Source organism: Hoplias malabaricus, unplaced genomic scaffold (assembly GCF_029633855.1).
Source record: "Hoplias malabaricus isolate fHopMal1 unplaced genomic scaffold, fHopMal1.hap1 scaffold_70, whole genome shotgun sequence".
Lineage (NCBI taxonomy): Eukaryota > Metazoa > Chordata > Actinopteri > Characiformes > Erythrinidae > Hoplias > Hoplias malabaricus.
The window spans coordinates 82639-100007 of record NW_027100952.1 but is presented as its reverse complement, the minus strand read 5'-3'; the positions used below and the strand labels follow the sequence as shown (position 1 = coordinate 100007).

Below are 17369 nucleotides of genomic sequence, written 5' to 3'. Positions count from 1 at the left end.
TGTGTGTGTGTGAGAGAGAGAGTGAGAGAGAGAAAGAGACAGACATAGACAGAGAGAAAAAGAGAGACACAGAGAGAGAGAAACAGAGACACAGACAGCGAGAGAGAGACAGAGAGAGAGAGAGAGAGAGTGAGCAATAGAGGGGAAGACAGAGAGAGCGATAGAGAGAGAACAATAGAGAGACACAGAGAGAGAGAGAGAGTGAGAGAGTGTGTGTCTGTGTGTGGGTTTGTGCAGGAGAACAAACGTTTGGTACTTGTCCATGGACATTTAAACACACACACACACACACACACGTGTCCATGTACCTCACCAAGCTGTGTGTTCTGAAGACAATCTGGGCCTGTGTGTGTGTGTGTGTGTGTGTGTGTGTGTGTGTGTAAATCGGTACCTGACGCATCCTGGTGGAGTGGGCAGTCTGTGTGTGGGGGTGTGTGTTTCGTGGGACTAATGGTACACGTGTGTGTGAGTGTGTGTGTGTCACTGAGGCACGGGCTCAGAGTGAAAAGGACAAAGTGGAGGTGAATGAAAGCAGAGACGGACTAATCACTTCTCAGAGGGAAACGTTCTACGGAGGCGGCCCTACACTTTATAAAAGTCATAAATATGCAAATGGAGCAAATTAGATCAGCCATATTTGATAAAGTGGGGGAACTGGACCGTTTATTACACCACACACTACAGTCCTGTAATAAAGCCTTAATAAGCGTTAATCAGGACCGCGTTCCTCTTCACTGGAACATCCCTGTGAGGATCTGATGGCAGCCGCACCAGGGGAAATGTGATAAGCTCACTAAAGTATTGGATGAAGCAGGTCATGAAACTGTTTGTGTGTGTGTGTGTGTGTGTGTGTGTGTGTGTGTGTCCACCCTGTGCAGCACCTTCTGATGGAGAGAGAGCACCATGTGCGGGAAGCTGGCGAACTGGAAGAGGACGAAGAAGATGAGCTGACTGGACAGATGTTGCCACAGCAGCTGGCTGGTCCCTCCATCGTCAAACTGCTCCTCTGTCTCCGAGCGCTCCATGGCGTAGACCACCAGGTCCACCAGCTGCTCCTCCAGCACCGGGCAGCGCTGCTTATGCTACAAACACCCCGAGGGGTGAGAGACACAGAGAGAGAGAGACAGAGAGAGAGAGAGAGAGGGGGGGAGAGAGAGAGAGAGAGAGAGAGAGACAGAGTGAGGGAGAGAGAGACAGAGAGAGAGAGAGAGAAAGAGACAGAGACAGAGAGAAAGAGACAGAGACAGAAAGAGACAGAGAAAGAGACAGAGACAGAGAGAGAGAGTGAGGGAGAGAGACAGAGTGAGGGAGAGAGAGACAGAGAGAAAGAGACAGAGACAGAGAGAGAGGGAGAGAGAGAGAGTGAGGGAGAGAGACAGAGTGAGGGAGAGAGAGAGAGAGAGACAGAGAGTGAGGGAGAGAGAGACAGAGAGAAAGAGACAGAGACAGAGAGAGAGGGAGAGAGACCCACAGGACAGACACTCTTATGCATGGGCAACCTCTCAACTCAAGTCATAACTGTTTTTAAATGTGAATTAAAAACACATTGAGACTTTTCTGTTTGATAAAAATAATCAGAAACACTGTATATTCAGGTAACAGTGAGAATACTGATCCGTCTCAGCGCTTTATAATTAATGATAAAACAGTAATGGGATAATAACAGGAATCAGAAGATTATTAAAGTATAAAACTGTAAATATATAAATATATATTTAAAGTGAAGCCAAGAACAGACATAACTCACTGTCTTTCACAAAATACAGAAATCACACACACACACACACACACACACACACACACCTGATTTGTGTGAGGGAGTATAACATCTCATTACTGTTCCGCACTAAAGCAATGGTTCAGTTACAAGATCAGATTTACACCGATGTCCCCCGGAGCCCATACCTCCCTCAGGAGTGTTTACACACACACGCACTGTAGTCCATCTGTGGCTCTGCATACTTCATCACCCTCCTCTCCCCCTGTTCCTCAGCGCTCAGGACCCCCACAGAGCAGGTGTGATGTGGTGGTGGATCATTCTCAGCGCTGCAGTGACACTGACGTGGTGGTGGTGTGTGAGTGGATCAGACACAGCAGTAGCTGCTGGAGTTCAGGGGTAGTAAAGTATGCAGAGCCACAGGTGGCCTCCAGTCTGTACGTGTAGAGCTACAGAGTGCTCCTGAGTGGTGAGCGGAGTGAGATAATGGACAGCGAGTGTAGAATACTAGTGTGTGAGACTGCACTTCGGGCCGGTGGTGTAGATTACACTGTGCCAGTGACTGAAACCCCATCATTAATCAGGTCTACGTCAGAATACGCCACAATTTGAGGCCAGTGCAACCGTGGAGTTCGCTCAAACACGTCACGGCTGAGCTCCTATGCTTTGAGTGACAGGGGAGACTCGGGTAAATCTGACATCAGGCCAAACCAAGACTTTAAAAAATACACAGGACACGACTAGAGTCAAACACACAGCCTAACGTTCTCACAGCAAATAAACACCTCACAAGCCACTGAACAGCAACCAGAGCTGAGATAACAGGGCCACGACACACACGAAACACAACAGTGCAGGGGAGTTCACTACACACACACACACAAGAGCATGGCAAACGACTGCACAAATGCACACAGAGGCCCTGACTGCAGGGAAAGCTGCAACATATCCCCAACTCCCTGCCTGTGCTTGACGTAGCCACCTTCAGACATCAGTCGCCTGATGATTTATTGAGAAATTGCTGCTATTTTAAACACAGAACGAGCACACTTCCACCATAGGCTGTTTACTAGAGCCTGGCTTCAGCGGGAAGTAGTGCTTTTCCAGTGAATCCCTGCCCTCTGCTGTTGAGAAGGGGTAAAACAATGTAAACGAAGCAGGAATATTTGAGATTTTAGAAATATTCCAAACCAATGGAGCGTGTATCTGACAGACTTGGTTTCACTTTATTTTGATGGTCCACTTCTGCTGTGTTTGATTATATCCCGCTTCACAGGGCACCCACGCACTCACCTTTAAACCCAAAGACAGACATGAAGGGCTATTTAAATACAACTGCACTCTGAATCCGGAGCCCACCAACTCGCACACTGTGAAACAAGACCGCCCTCTCAGTTTTCTGTGTGCTGCCGAAGGGTAGAGATATACTTGGTGATAGCTATGCATTCGCAACTTGTAACTGGAGGTGACCACTAGAGGGCAGACCAGATAAAGACGTGGGAAATTGTAGATTTGACTCTAAGCCTTCTTCAAAACGCCTGCACTGCCCCCTACCGTTTAGCAGTGTACTGCACCTTGCGTATGCGTAGCGATTATTTTCTGTGGACGCGCAAAACCTACATTTATTAAACGTATGAGTAATAAAGTCTCTTAAAAATAGGGCTCGAAAACAATTCAATATATATATACATAAAGGGGGTCCTCGACTTATGACGTTGATCCGTTCCTACGTCGCGTCTTAAACCGATTTTCGGTGTAAGTCGGAACATAAGTAAATGCTGTACGTAAATAACATACTGTAAGCACTTATCCTATTCTAACACCTATCCTCCTCGGTCCCGAGCCGCGTAACCGTGTATTCTTCCGCCGTGCACACCACACATGAAGTTCACGTTACGACGTTGATCTGTTCCTACGTCACGTCGTAAACCTATTTTCGGTGTAAGTCGGAACATAAGTAAATACTGTACGTAAATAACATACTGTAAGCACTTATCCTATCCCAACACCTATCCTCCTCGGTCCCGAGCCGCGTAACCATGTATTCTTCCGCCGCGCACACCACACACGAAGTTCACGTTACGACGTTGATCCGTTCCTACGTCACGTCGTAAACCGATTTTCGGTGTAAGTCAGATCGTACGTAAATACTGTACGTAAATAACATACTGTAAGCACTTATCCTATCCCAACACATATCCTCCTCGGTCCCGGGCCGCATAACCGTGTATTCTTCCGCCGCGCACACCACACACGAAGTTCACGTTACGACGTTGATCCGTTCCTACGTCACGTCGTAAACCGATTTTCGGTGTAAGTCGGAACATACGTAAATACTGTACGTAAATAACATACTGTAAGCACTTATCCTATCCTAACACCTATCCTCCTCGGTCCCGAGCCGCGTAACCGTGTATTCTTCCACCGCGCCGCACACACCACACATGAAGTTCACGTTACGACGTTTACGACGCAAAACCACTTAAGTCGAAACAAGGCTTTATACAGTAAATGGGAGATGCGTCGTAATCACGAAACATCATAACTTGGGACTGCCGTAACCCGAGGACCTCCTGTATATCGCAATATAAAACGTTTCAATAACAAAGTATATGATTTTTAAAACAATTTTCAATATTTCAGTTCACGTTACTTACAGCGTCTGTCACTGGCGGCCGGTCATTAGAGGGCGCTGTCATCAGTTTAAAGATTGTTTAAAAACGTTAATACTGACAAAACCAAGAGGTTTATGATTGACGGTGACGTCGTGTTTCTTGTTTGTCCTTGGCAGGTTTTCTGTGTCTTTTACTTTGCTTATATCGATATCAGAATTATATCATAATCGAATGAAATTTTGAAATTTATCGTGATATAAATTTGGCCCGTATCGTTCCAACCCAAAAGTACCCCGAAGTTATTGATAACCTCAGTGAACAGTGTGTCTCCGAGCTTCAACCTGAGCTTGTGTTTTGTTTAACCCTTTGGGGTCTAAGGACATTTTCTCAATTTTCTGAAATTCATTAATTTATAAAATTAATAGAAACATCGCAAATGGTTGTTGACGCGCCGGTGTGTTCTTCAACCTCAGAGGGTTCAATGAGCTACAGAGGACCATGAAAATAAAGTGGAACTAGTGAGGGTTCTGAAAACCAACTTGTTTAACACAAACAATATAAACGTCTCTAAATCCCCACCCCTTTAATAAGGGGCTGTGTCCTGGCTTCACAGATACACTGCAGCTTCCCCTCGCGGCTGACATGCAGGGGACTGGGCGCACGTTTCGGGGCGTGGTCCATGTGAGGTGAACTTAAGTGTCTGTGAGATAAACAGTGTTGGGAGTAGTTTTCCAGGGTCTGTTTGGCCAGACTGACCGTATTTCTGCTGGAATGGAAGCCATGTTCCTTCAAAAGTTTGAGTGGAGCCTCTATTCTGTTACATCTAAGTGATTTTAAGGTAAAGTAGTTCCTAATTTCCTGACATGTTTTGGCTGATTCTCTTTAAACTACTGTCATTACTTTTATATTCATTGTCACACACGCTGCCCCCAACAGGAAGGTTGAGGACGAGCACTCGTTTCCTTCGAGAGACGTGATGTCAGCCACCACTTCTTTTTGCACTGCTGCTAACGCAGTACCAGTGGACAACACATCACGTCAGAGGAGAGCTGCCCAGGTCTGTGACATCAGCCACACTGCTCTGTGATGATGATAGGAGGCAGAGGGCCATCACACCAACCCAGAGAGCGAAACCAACTGTGCTTGTGCTCTCTTAAAACACTCAGAACGCAGGGCCACTGGGCAACCGTTAAATTAAACTGAATTTTATAAAAATTGAAGTATCAAGTAAGAAAATAACAGCTTGTGCTTCTCTTGGACCACACAGAGCACTAAATGAGCTGGATTTCATGAAGTGAACCTGGGGTCTGTTTTACGGTGCTTTTCCACCGCGTGTGATCAGCACGACTCGGCTCGCTTTAGATGGTCACGTTTCCACTAGCAAAATGGAGCCAGTGATGTCACAAAACCGCATCTCTAACAGGAACCGCAGGCTTTGAAAACCACAACACCACCAGCTGTTTACTCGTTGTGTTGCTTTTGGACTGAACAGGGACAAGTGAAAAAAACAGTGGTGTCGAGTGGGAACCGTGCAGTGGGAACATGCCAATGGTAAACAACTACCCCCCCCCCCCCCCCTTCAGAAAGGGGTGTTTAAGGCCAGGCGTTTGAACATGTTTGAGGACAACAACGTGTCTTAATTAGAAAGACCCAGAATTAAGGCCTGGACTTGGCTGGGCAAGCTTCGGTGCTTTTAGGAAGCAAGAAAAAGACCTGGTTCAACAGGGTGAGGAACTAATTAGCAGAGCTTTTCAGGTTCAAGGAAGTGTCTGAAAGGCTTTTCCTAAAGCAGGGGGTCGAAATGAAGACAAGCGAAGACCAAAGCTATTATAATACCACATGTATTTCATTTTATATTTGTATTTAAATCATTCACAGCAGTCATAGCGTACGTAAAGTCGTTTTATTTTGTACGTAACTGTGTTTTTATTGTCCTTTCGCCCACCACAAACAAACAGTACATTCATGGAACCTGCACGGAACCTACACGACTCGGCTCGGCTCTTTTACTTCTCCAATGGCCAAATCTGGTGAGCCGTGTTGGTGCTAGATGGTGAGGTGTAAACCCTGCAGAGCGCTGATTGGCCAGAGAGACCCATCTATTACCAGGAAATGCAGCGTTCGTTCAAATCCAGCACAAACTACCCCGGGGCATCCTCCCCGTTGGACATGCACGGAACACCTCACTAGGACGGCGTCCAGGAGGCCTCTCGACGTGGAGGAGCTCTCACATTTATGTTTATTGGACACAGAACGGCAGCTCGTACCTTGTTTTGAGGAGGTGTATACGCTCTTTGGATAATTTCCAGTGAAAGCCGAAAGCGCAATGAGCAAAACTAACTAGCGCCTAACTTTACCGCTGCTGTTGTCGTGGTTTTCAAAGCCAGCCATTCCCTTTAGAGACGGGTAACCTGCTCCAGTGGAAAAAGCGAGCAGAGCCGTGTCGAGCGCAGTCAGACACCCGCGGTGGAAAAGCCCCATAGGACATCCCCTGCTCTAAAGGACTGTGGGTGCAGCAGTTATATCAAGCGTTATATAGATGATTCCATTCCATTTGAGTGTACGTAAATGTATGTGTGTGTGTGTGTGTGTGTGTGTGTGTATGTGTGTGTGTTGCCATAAATTAGATAAAGAAAAATCAAAATCAGTCTGGACTATGGAGAAATTCCATAGAAGTCTTGGTTAGTCACAATACAACAGTAAGATTTGTGAACATACCTGAGCAATGTTCAGGGTCTAGAGCATTGGCGCAAGGTGGGCGGGGTAAGACAGGACAGAACAAAAATAAAGGAAGAAAAAAAAGAAGACAAATAACAGTGACTAGGAGGCCAGCTCCAAGTACCCTCGTCAGTCAAGCCAAACCACACCCCCCCAAACAGACATGTATCAGAGAGAGGCGGGGCTATACTCCCTGAGACAGCAGAGTGAAAGAGAGCATGCCATTGGCCAGGGGAAAAAAAAAACAACAACTCAGGAACAGACAGACAGCTAGAAGCCCCGCCCACCCCCTAATTCCAGAAAGAGAGAGAGAGAGAGAGAGAGAGAGAGAGAGAGGTTTTAGCTCAGCCAAGCGAGAAGGTGGCAACGTTTTGGGAGGTGTGCTGGAGTGGCGGGGAGTTTACTGGAGCCTGGCCTTGCAGAAAACAAAGCAATGCAACCCACACATAGCCCCCCACCCGTCCAACCCCACCGTCATTCACTTTACACTGAGATCACCTGCTTCTGCTCGGCTTTTATAAACCCGCCGCTGCCCTCTGTCTCTCTCTTCACCTTTATATGCTCTTACTTCTCTTCTCTCTTCTTTCTCTCCCTCTCCAAAGCTGCCTCCGTCTTTCTCGGGGATCAGAGGAGAGGGAGAGAAAGAAGGGAAGGAGAGACAGATACACAGAGGTGCAGGAACGTAGAGGCAGAGAGACTGGGGAGTGGAGTGAGGGGGCGGGGGTACAGGGTAAAGGTGAGAAGGAGAGAAAGTGGAAGAAACTATGAATAAAGATGGGGAGGGAGAAAAAGGGGAGAGTGTGAGAGAGAGAGAGAGAGAGAGGGGTGGTACCTGTTTGTTGAGGCCAAGCATGTTGCAGACCATGTCTCTGGAGTAGGGCTGCTCCAGTACATATCGCAGTAACCCCGTCTGGGGCTCAAACAGGTCCTGTAGATGAGATAAATACACAAACTGTTTGCATCTCTGTGTGTGGAGGAGAGGCGTTCACGTTCCTGTACTTCTTTGGTTCAACATAAACAATGTCCCTCCGACTACTGACCAATCACAGCCGTTAGACGCAGAAGTATAAATTGGGCTTCACATTTCCAGAGTTACAAAGCTTTATACAAAGCCCTCCTTCACACCAGGGGGCACCAGAGCAACAGACGACCGGTCATTTTCAAAGAGAACTGAAAATTTGTAGTCGCAAATGTAGCCAAGATTTTCTGTGTTATTAAAATGATTTACGACACATTACAGACAGGACAGGGACTGAGAGAGAAAGAGAAAGAGAAAGAAGTGAAGGATGGCAGGAGAGAGAGGGAAGGAGGGAAGGGAAGACAAAACGAGGAAAACAAACGACTGTGGCGTGTCAGAAGGGACATGTTTCTTTTAGAAGTATCTGCAGAAAGAAAAAGGAGACACTGATGGTAGGAGAGGACAGGGACAAAGAAAAAGAGGACAAGTAGAGAAGAAAAACTAGGAAATGGAGAAGAGGACAAGAGATAGACTAAAAGAACAGATCACACCCACAAGAGGAATCTGTCGCCTTCTAGAGTCAATAAAAGGGTACGGCAGAGCAGCGCGTCGACTGAGGGATGACGCACCAACCCAATACGGACCTTATGACCTGGATCTGCCTGCGTCACTCGGGGTCGTTAAGCTGTTGTAATCATTTGCATTGTTAATTAGGCCAGAGAACCTAAAGATACCACTCAGGACACTGTGAGAAAAGACCACAGCAGCTAATAGACCTCAGATCGACTACTACTTGTAGTGACTGAGGTGTTGAGACTGAGCTGATGCAGAGCTGCTGAACCGGAGTCTCCATCTGAAAGCAGATGAGCAGGGTTTCACCTTATCGTAGGGCAGCATCCCTCTCAGAGGGAAACGGAGAGTGGAGGGATCCAGCTTCCAGGAGTTACAGATCGCTCCGGAGTTATTCACCACAGGGAGCAGACTGCAGCGACCTGACATTCACACACACACACACATTACAATCTGATTAATTGAGTTCCACACAGTCACTCAGAGGTGGGAAGTAAGTTGAGTAAAACACTGATAAGGTTTGAAAAGGGGCTAAAAAGCTGCTGGTGTTGCACTTTAAGACGTTCAGAACTCTGATGATTTTGAACTGAAACTCGAGAAGCTTTGCTTTAGTGCAGTCATTGTTTTTCAGAAATAAAAGTCTCACCACAAATGGAGTTGATCCTCGCGGTGGGACGGAAGCTGTCCACAAAGTCTGAGATCAAACTGCCCAGAAGCTGTGGAGGAAAAAGGATATATAACAATATAACTCTTGAAATTGGTTTCCTCCGGGTGACTGTCTGTGAGGAGTGTGGTGTGTTCTCCCTGTGTCTGCGTGGGTTTCCTCCGGGCGACTGTCTGGGAGGAGTGTGGTGTGTTCTCTCTGTGTCTGCGTGGGTTTCCTCCGGGTGACTGTCTGTGAGGAGTGTGGTGTGTTCTCCCTGTGTCTGCGTGGGTTTCCTCCGGGTGACTGTCTGTGAGGAGTGTGGTGTGGTCTCCCTGTGTCTGCGTGGGTTTCCTCCGGGTGACTGTCTGTGAGGAGTGTGGTGTGTTCTCCCTGTGTCTGCGTGGGTTTCCTCCGGGTGACTGTCTGTGAGGAGTGTGGTGTGTTCTCCCTGTGTCTGCGTGGGTTTCCTCCGGGTGACTGTCTGTGAGGAGTGTGGTGTGTTCTCCCTGTGTCTGCGTGGGTTTCCTCCGGGTGACTGTCTGTGAGGAGTGTGGTGTGTTCTCTATGTGTCTGCGTGGGTTTCCTCCGGGTGACTGTCTGTGAGGAGTGTGGTGTGTTCTCTATGTGTCTGCGTGGGTTTCCTCCGGGTGACTGTCTGTGAGGAGTGTGGTGTGTTCTCCCTGTGTCTGCGTGGGTTTCCTCCGGGTGACTGTCTGTGAGGAGTGTGGTGTGTTCTCTCTGTGTCTGCGTGGGTTTCCTCCGGGTGACTGTCTGTGAGGAGTGTGGTGTGTTCTCCCTGTGTCTGCGTGGGTTTCCTCCGGGTGACTGTCTGTGAGGAGTGTGGTGTGTTCTCCCTGTGTCTGCGTGGGTTTCCTCCGGGTGCTCTGGTTTCCTCCCACAGTCCAAAAACACACGTTAGTAGCCGGATTGGCGACTGAAAAGTGTCCGTAGTTGTGAGTGTGTGAGTGAATGTGAGTGTGTGTGTTGCCCTGTGAAGGACTGGCGCCCCCTCCAGGGTGTATTCCCGCCTTGCGCCCAATGAGTCCAGGTAGGCTCTGGACCCACCACCACCCTGAACTGGATAAGGGTTACAGATAATGAATGAATGAATGAATGAATGTTAATATTGACAAAGCCAGGAAGTTGATGTCATAATGCTTTCAGTTCTTTGCAGATTTTTTGTGGCCAGTTGCTAGAAAACTAAATGAAGCATAGAGTAACTTTCAGTCGAATACTTCCCCGTTTCCAATATTTCCTTTAACAAATATTGCCCCCTAATAAAACAATAAAAACTCTTTCTGAAATGGTGTGTGTGTGTGTGTGTGTGAGTACTGTACCCAGTGTGAGAGCTGTCCTTCTGGGTAGTGTTTCCGGATTTCATTCACAGCAAAATAAGCCGGAAGGAGACAGGCGTTTCTATCCAGGATGTACTCCACCACCTTCAAAATCAATAACGTGCACATATTTCCACTCAGAACAGTCAACACAACATGGGACTTAACCAGGTGCTCACACACACTGAGGACTGAAGTATCAACAGCATAATTAAGCAGAAATTCATATATTTAACTGATCAAACGACATGAAGCTAAGGCCCGTCGCCGGGGTGAGACGCACCTCTCTCGCCGGCAGGAGCTGATGCACCACAGCAGAGCTGACCAGGTTGGGGATGTTCTGAATTTTATCCAGAAAGAACTTGAGCAGGTCTCTCACACCCTGCCACAGGAACGGTTTTACACTGTTACTCCGACTCATAATAACACACTTTACAGCATTTTAACTGAAAGGAAATATACCTTATAATCCACTCCACCAATGATCTTCCGGATGAGTTTAAAAGTCAGAGCCCAGAGCTGAGTCCGATCCCACTCCAGAGATTCAGAATTAATCAGCGCCTGACACACCATCCTGTACAAACACAGAGACCGGAGTATTCACAGTTTACAGCTGTAAAAACATCTGAAATAAACAAAGACCGCACTGAGCCGAGTCAGGGTTGACCTCATTAAACACACAACGTCAAGACGAGAACTGGGGCAAGAAAAACCTCAACTGTTCATTAATAATGTTCATTAATGTGTGAATCTGGAGCCCACCAACCCACACACTGTGAAACAAGACCCCCCCCAGTCAGTTCTGTTCCCAGTGTGCGCTGCCTAAGTCTGAAAACACCGGACAAAACGAGTCGTTCTGATTCTGCTCCGCTTCTGACGTCAAGTGCAGAGACTTTAGAATGGCCCCGCCCCCTCGTCTGAGTCTGTCCAATCACAGCGCTGGACCCGTGTTTATGTGAGAGCGCAAAGACGAGGTTAAACTCAGCAAAACAGACTCAACGAGCGCGGAGAAATAAGAGCACTGAGTAAAAACGGAGAACAAAGAGAACAGAGTAAAAACGGAGAAATAAGAGCACTGAGTAAAAACGGAGAAATAAGAGCACTGAGTGAAAACGGAGAAATAAGAGCACTGAGTGAAAACGGAGAAGAAAGGGAACAGAGTGAAAACGGAGTAATAAGAGCACTGAGTAAAAACGGAGAAATAAGAGCACTGAGTAAAAACGGAGAAATAAGAGCACTGAGTAAAAACGGAGAAATAAGAGCACTGAGTAAAAACGGAGAAATAAGAGCACTGAGTAAAAACGGAGAAGAAAGAGAACAGAGTGAAAACGGCTAAAAACCAGAGCTTCTGCTCCTCGCTCCTCACTGCTGTGCGCTCGGGGTCGGGGTGAACAGCGAGCGGCTCATTATCATTTAAAGGAACAGGCGCATTGTTAACACCCCTGGTGTGTGCTCATTTGCTACAGGTGTAAAAGATGTGTGAAAGAGAGCGTACCGAGGCGGCAGGAGGCTGGTCTCCACAGCCATGGCCAGACAGTCGTAGAGGAAGGAGATTCTCTTGGGGCTGTGCTGACTGTGAATAAACCTCACAATCCACTGAACACACTGCTCGTGAGAGTCCTGCAGAAACACACACGGAAACACACACTTCATTTTCATGTTCCTGTCTATTATCTGCCTGGAGACCCATTCTTAAAGGGACGGAAATCAGTGAGACATAGGCTCAATCCGGTTTTATCCTTTGCTCATACTACTTAAGCATATCCCTCTGTTGCCCCTAGTGGTGGGGGTCTCAGGACTTGTTGGGGGAGAGGGGAAGAGTGAAGTGTGAGGGTGACATGGCTCCTCAAACTGATTTATCAGAGTCACGCTCCAAGCGGTGGGTTCTGACGCCTTGTGAATCTCCGGCGAGACGCTGCGCAGCGCCCAAAGACACCCACAGGGGGCAGTGTTTCCTCCTTTAAACTCTATGACCCCCAGTGTATTCTCTGAGTTTAATGTAGTTTCAGTGGATTATGGCCTTCTCTTCAGAACGAGCAGAAAACAGCCGACGTCTCTGGAGTTAGCTGTAAATCTCCAGTTCCACCTTAAATGGTGAAGACATTACATTCCTATTACATCATTTAAGGTGGAACTGAAGGTTTGAAGGAGAATCTGAGCTGAGCTCCATGTCACAGAAGAGTGAGGAGAGGGGGGTAATCTCTGATTGTGGAACTCTTCTGAAGGAGAATGAGGCTCTAAATGTAACTAAAGTCCAGCAGCTCCTCTGATATCACTGCAGACTGGTGCAGAGCTGCTACAGAGCGGCGCTAGTCACCTGGGAATCTGTTTTATTTGTGTTCTGATGATGTATGAGAGTCTTGAAGGGTCGCCCCGTGTCGTAGGGGGAGATTTAACCACTAGATAACTAGGTGTAGGCGTAAAAATAAGAAATGAGAGCGGGTGTTAGACTGTCTCAACACAAACCTGAGGAAGAGTGCTCCAGTACTGCCTGAAAGCTCCTAAACAGCTGATGAGCTTTGTCCTCTCATCTTCAGGGGTGTCCATAAACATCCTACAGCCACAGAGACACACCCAAGACACGTATCATCACCCACAGGACGGAGGGAGCATTAGATTAGCAGGGTTCCACTGCTGATACACAGCTTCATGACACTCATTGTATGACTTACCCAGCGAAAGCCTCGTCTATGATCTCCGTTTTCTGTTTCCAGAGAGAGAGGAAAACAAAGCACACACAGAACACATGGTTATTAAGTCGTTGCTTGACGTCTGAGGTGGTTTTAAAACAAGATATCGGTGTGAAACACATTGTTTAGGTTAACTGGAGTTTTTTAACCCCTCAGTGTCTGGACTGAGAACAGTCCACCGACCGAAAACATCCAGCCGACAGCGTCCTGTGTCACTGATGAAGGACTAGAGGACGAGCGACACACACTGTGCAGCGACAGATGAGCTACTGTCTCTGACTCTACATCTACAAGGTGGACCAACGAGGGAGGAGTGTCTCACAGAGTGGACAGAGAGTGGACACAGGGTTTAAAAACTCCAGCAGCACTGCTGTGTCTGATCCACTCTACACCAGCACAACACACACTAACACACCACCACCACGTCAGTGTCACTGCAGCGCTGAGAATGATCCACCACCACATCACACCTGCTCTGTGGGGGTCCTGAGCGCTGAGGAACAGGGGGAAGGTTGCCAGATACAAACCTACACTCTGTAGTCTCTCCCCCCTCAGTCCTACACTCCTCACTTATGTAGGTTTTTCCTGTCTATCCATATAAGGCAATAGTAAAGCTCTTGTTTACATTATCTCTCTCTCTCTCTCTCTGCTCTGGGAGTGAGACTGAGTTATAGCTTCGTGCTCCCTCAGGAACCTTACTCTCCATTCACAGAGACACAGACAAAAATCATATGTGGAAACCCAGAACAGTACAACATTCCTATGTACTGCACACACTTAATAACATATGCATATATGGACATTAAAGGACATTTGAATAAACATCAGCACAGCAACAAATCGACTACAGTCTGTAACTTATAGAGCTGCAAAGTGCTTGTGTGCTTAGACGGACTAAGAACGCTGCAGGTTCAAATAAACAACAAATGAAACAAAGCCCTTTAGCATAATGTGCTAATTCCGTTAGCATTTTGTTTTTTACCCAAAAACACTTCCAAAAGGCAAAAAAACCCACCACAACTTCCTCGAAAATGCTCTGCAGCTGCGTCTCCATCGGAACCGCCATGATTCCAGCTCCTCTCAGAGGAGCAAATACGTTTATTTTATTTCAATAGGTTATTATTCTTAAGTTAGCGACATTAGCGGTTTTCCACCAGCGGTGGAGTCTCTGAGAGCGCACCGCTCAAAACAATCCGCCCCGCCCCGCCCCGCAACTAAGGTTCCGGGGTCGAACAGAAACACCCACCGCTGAAAGAAACGGGATATTAAAGGTACAGTCAGTTATGATACCATAGAAAAATATTATCAAACAATATTTAAAACAGCGGATATTTAGTCTTTGTTGTTAATTTTTATAGATATAATTCCTTCACGCATTCATACATTTTTGTAATGGCTTCAAAGAGTTTGTGGGAGGTCCAGAGATTACCCAGAATCACTGGACCCTCACCCAGTCACTCACACACTCACCCAGTCACACACACACTCACCCAGTCACACACACTCTCACCCAGTCACTCACTCACTCACCCAGTCACTCACACACTCACACCTGTGAACAATTTCACACACTCACCCAGTCACACACACTCACCCAGTCACTCACACACTCACCCAGTCATTCACACACTCACCCAGTCACTCACACACTCACCCAGTCACTCACACACTCACACCTGTGGACAGTTTCACTCACACACATATTAACTCAAGGAGTTAAAGATGACCCCAAGCCACACAAGGGAACACAAGAACACAGAAAGCTTTAGTCACAGAATCTCTGACCTCGCAGACCTCTGAGTGTCAGTGTAATGAAGAACCACAGATTGCCCCTTTATTAATAATGCATGCTACTTTATGTTTATTGTATATTTAAATTAACAACATTAGTTTCCTCCCACAAGCAGTGGAATGTGTGAGTGAACCCCTTTTAAAAATGAGGTTCAGGGTCTGAATTAAAACTACTTTGGATTAAAGGTGCATTAGGTGACTGTGTTTTGTGGCTGAATTAAAAAAACGTAAATATTTAGGACACAGAATGTATTTCGCAGCAGTATCAGCACTAGTGCCCTCTAGTGCAGGGGAAAACACGTTTGGAAAACTTCACCCTGCCCCTGACTGCTTGTCATTGTTGTTGTAATTCACCTGTTTGGCCACTGGGGGTCACCTTTACTACTGAAATAGGAGTGAACTACAGTAACTCAGACCGGCGGACTCACTGATGCACCTTTAAAGATAAAGCCAGAGACTTTTACAAGAAAAGAAATGTAGTAGCAAGCAATATTCATGAAAGAGTTTATTATATTTTATTTATTTATTTATTTTATGCCTCTATTTAATTAGATTTTTAATGATTTTTTACATTGTTTTCTGTTTATTAATGATTTAAATGATTTATTTCTACACCATAATATAGTTGTTTTAATTTATGCATCATTTATTTATTCATTTCTGTTTGATTTTGTTGGTGATTATTACAGCTCTGGTCCTTCATGACACACAAGGCGTTAAAGCCCTCGTCGTCCGAGCGTCAGCACTTCCTTTTTCCTCCAAGCACTTTGTGAATAATAAAAAAACAAACTCCTTTGTCCTCAGAACAGAAACAGAGAGGAACTGCTGCACTTTAATGCTCTCACTGAATGGTGTTAATGCAGAAGACAAAGGAACAGCGTGAGGCAAAGAAAGAAGAGATTAAACACGCATGGCAACACTTCACACAGGTGAATGTCCTGAGATTACGGTGGCAACGCATTAGAACAACGACAGCACGCAGTATAAAATGCACACAGTGCTCCACAGATGATAAAACACTCTTCGTTTATTTAAATTACAGTCAAAACCCTATGAATTTAAAGCTGTTTTTTTTGTACGTTGTACAACAGTTAGCTCCAGCCGATTGATTTAGAGGAGATTAGAGTTCCCGAGCACTGGCCTTTAACACTTCCCGTATCCCTCCACATTACAGCTCTGAGAGGGGGTGGGGGCTAAGGTGATTATTTACAGCAGCATCTTAGACTTCAGGGGCATTCAGTCTTTATCCAGATAAATGTACAGGGCACACAGTAGCTGCCTGCACTAACGTAGACCTGGGTGACTGTTCAGTCGGGCTGTGTATTCATTTTAAAGTTAAAAAAGGTTATTGCATAATCAATAGCTGAGGGATTCAAATAATGATTTGTTGCTTCATCAAAAAAAACAAAAAAACAAAAACAATAATTGAATAAAAAAAAATATGACTTATATTTTGTAATGTAAATAAATACTTTTTTTTTAATTTTTTCTACTTTGAGCTTGTCCTGAAACAGACTGAAAAATATGAGACGGAGGAATTGCTCTGAAATAAAAACATGTTCTCATTCTCAAACGATAGATTCTGGGTGTAGATTTACCTTCATGCAACAGTTTAATGTAAAATATAAAATAATTCATGCATTCATTCAGTGTCCGTAACCCTTATCAAGTTCAGGGCAGCGGTGGGTCCGGAGCCTATTTGTAATCACTGGGCACAAGGTGGGAACACACCCTGGAGGGGGCGCCAGTCCTTCACAGGGTGACACACACTTACACCTACGGACACTTTTGAGTCGCCAATCCACCTACCAACGTGTGTTTTTGGAGCGTGGGAGGAAACCGGAGCACCCGGAGGAAACCCACGCAGACACAGAGAGAACACACCACACTCCTCACAGACAGTCACCCAGAGGAAACCCACACAGACACAGGGAGAACACACCACACTCCTCACAGACAGTCACCCGGAGGAAACCCACGCAGACACAGGGAGAACACACCACACTCCTCACAGACAGTCACCCGGAGGAAACCCACGCAGACACAGGGAGAACACACCACACTCCTCACAGACAGTCACCCGGAGGAAACCCACGCAGACACAGAGAGGAACACGACCACACTCCTCACAGACAGTCACCCGGAGGAAACCCACGCAGACACAGGGAGAACACACCACACTCCTCACAGACAGTCACCCGGAGGAAACCCACGCAGACACAGGGAGAACACACCACACTCCTCACAGACAGTCACCCGGAGGAAACCCACGCAGACACAGAGAGAACACACCACACTCCTCACAGACAGTCACCCGGAGGAAACCCACG

General features: G+C 46.5%; 1 protein-coding gene across 1 annotated transcript in view; it reads right to left on the bottom strand.

Moving 5' to 3' along the window:
• med23 (mediator complex subunit 23) overlaps positions 1-14415 on the bottom strand; it is a 49474-nt gene extending 35059 nt beyond the window's left edge. Inside the window, exons 1-12 of the mRNA XM_066658889.1 lie at positions 14264-14415; positions 13231-13262; positions 13025-13112; positions 12054-12178; positions 11021-11132; positions 10842-10940; positions 10562-10663; positions 9225-9294; positions 8888-9000; positions 7883-7978; positions 7051-7068; positions 882-1082 (exon numbers count right to left, since the gene is read on the bottom strand). Of these exons, the coding sequence (XP_066514986.1) occupies positions 882-1082; positions 7051-7068; positions 7883-7978; positions 8888-9000; positions 9225-9294; positions 10562-10663; positions 10842-10940; positions 11021-11132; positions 12054-12178; positions 13025-13112; positions 13231-13262; positions 14264-14314 (1107 nt within the window). The 5' untranslated portion in view covers positions 14315-14415. The remainder of the gene's footprint in view (positions 1-881; positions 1083-7050; positions 7069-7882; positions 7979-8887; positions 9001-9224; positions 9295-10561; positions 10664-10841; positions 10941-11020; positions 11133-12053; positions 12179-13024; positions 13113-13230; positions 13263-14263) is intronic.
• Positions 14416-17369: the final 2954 nt, after the last annotated feature.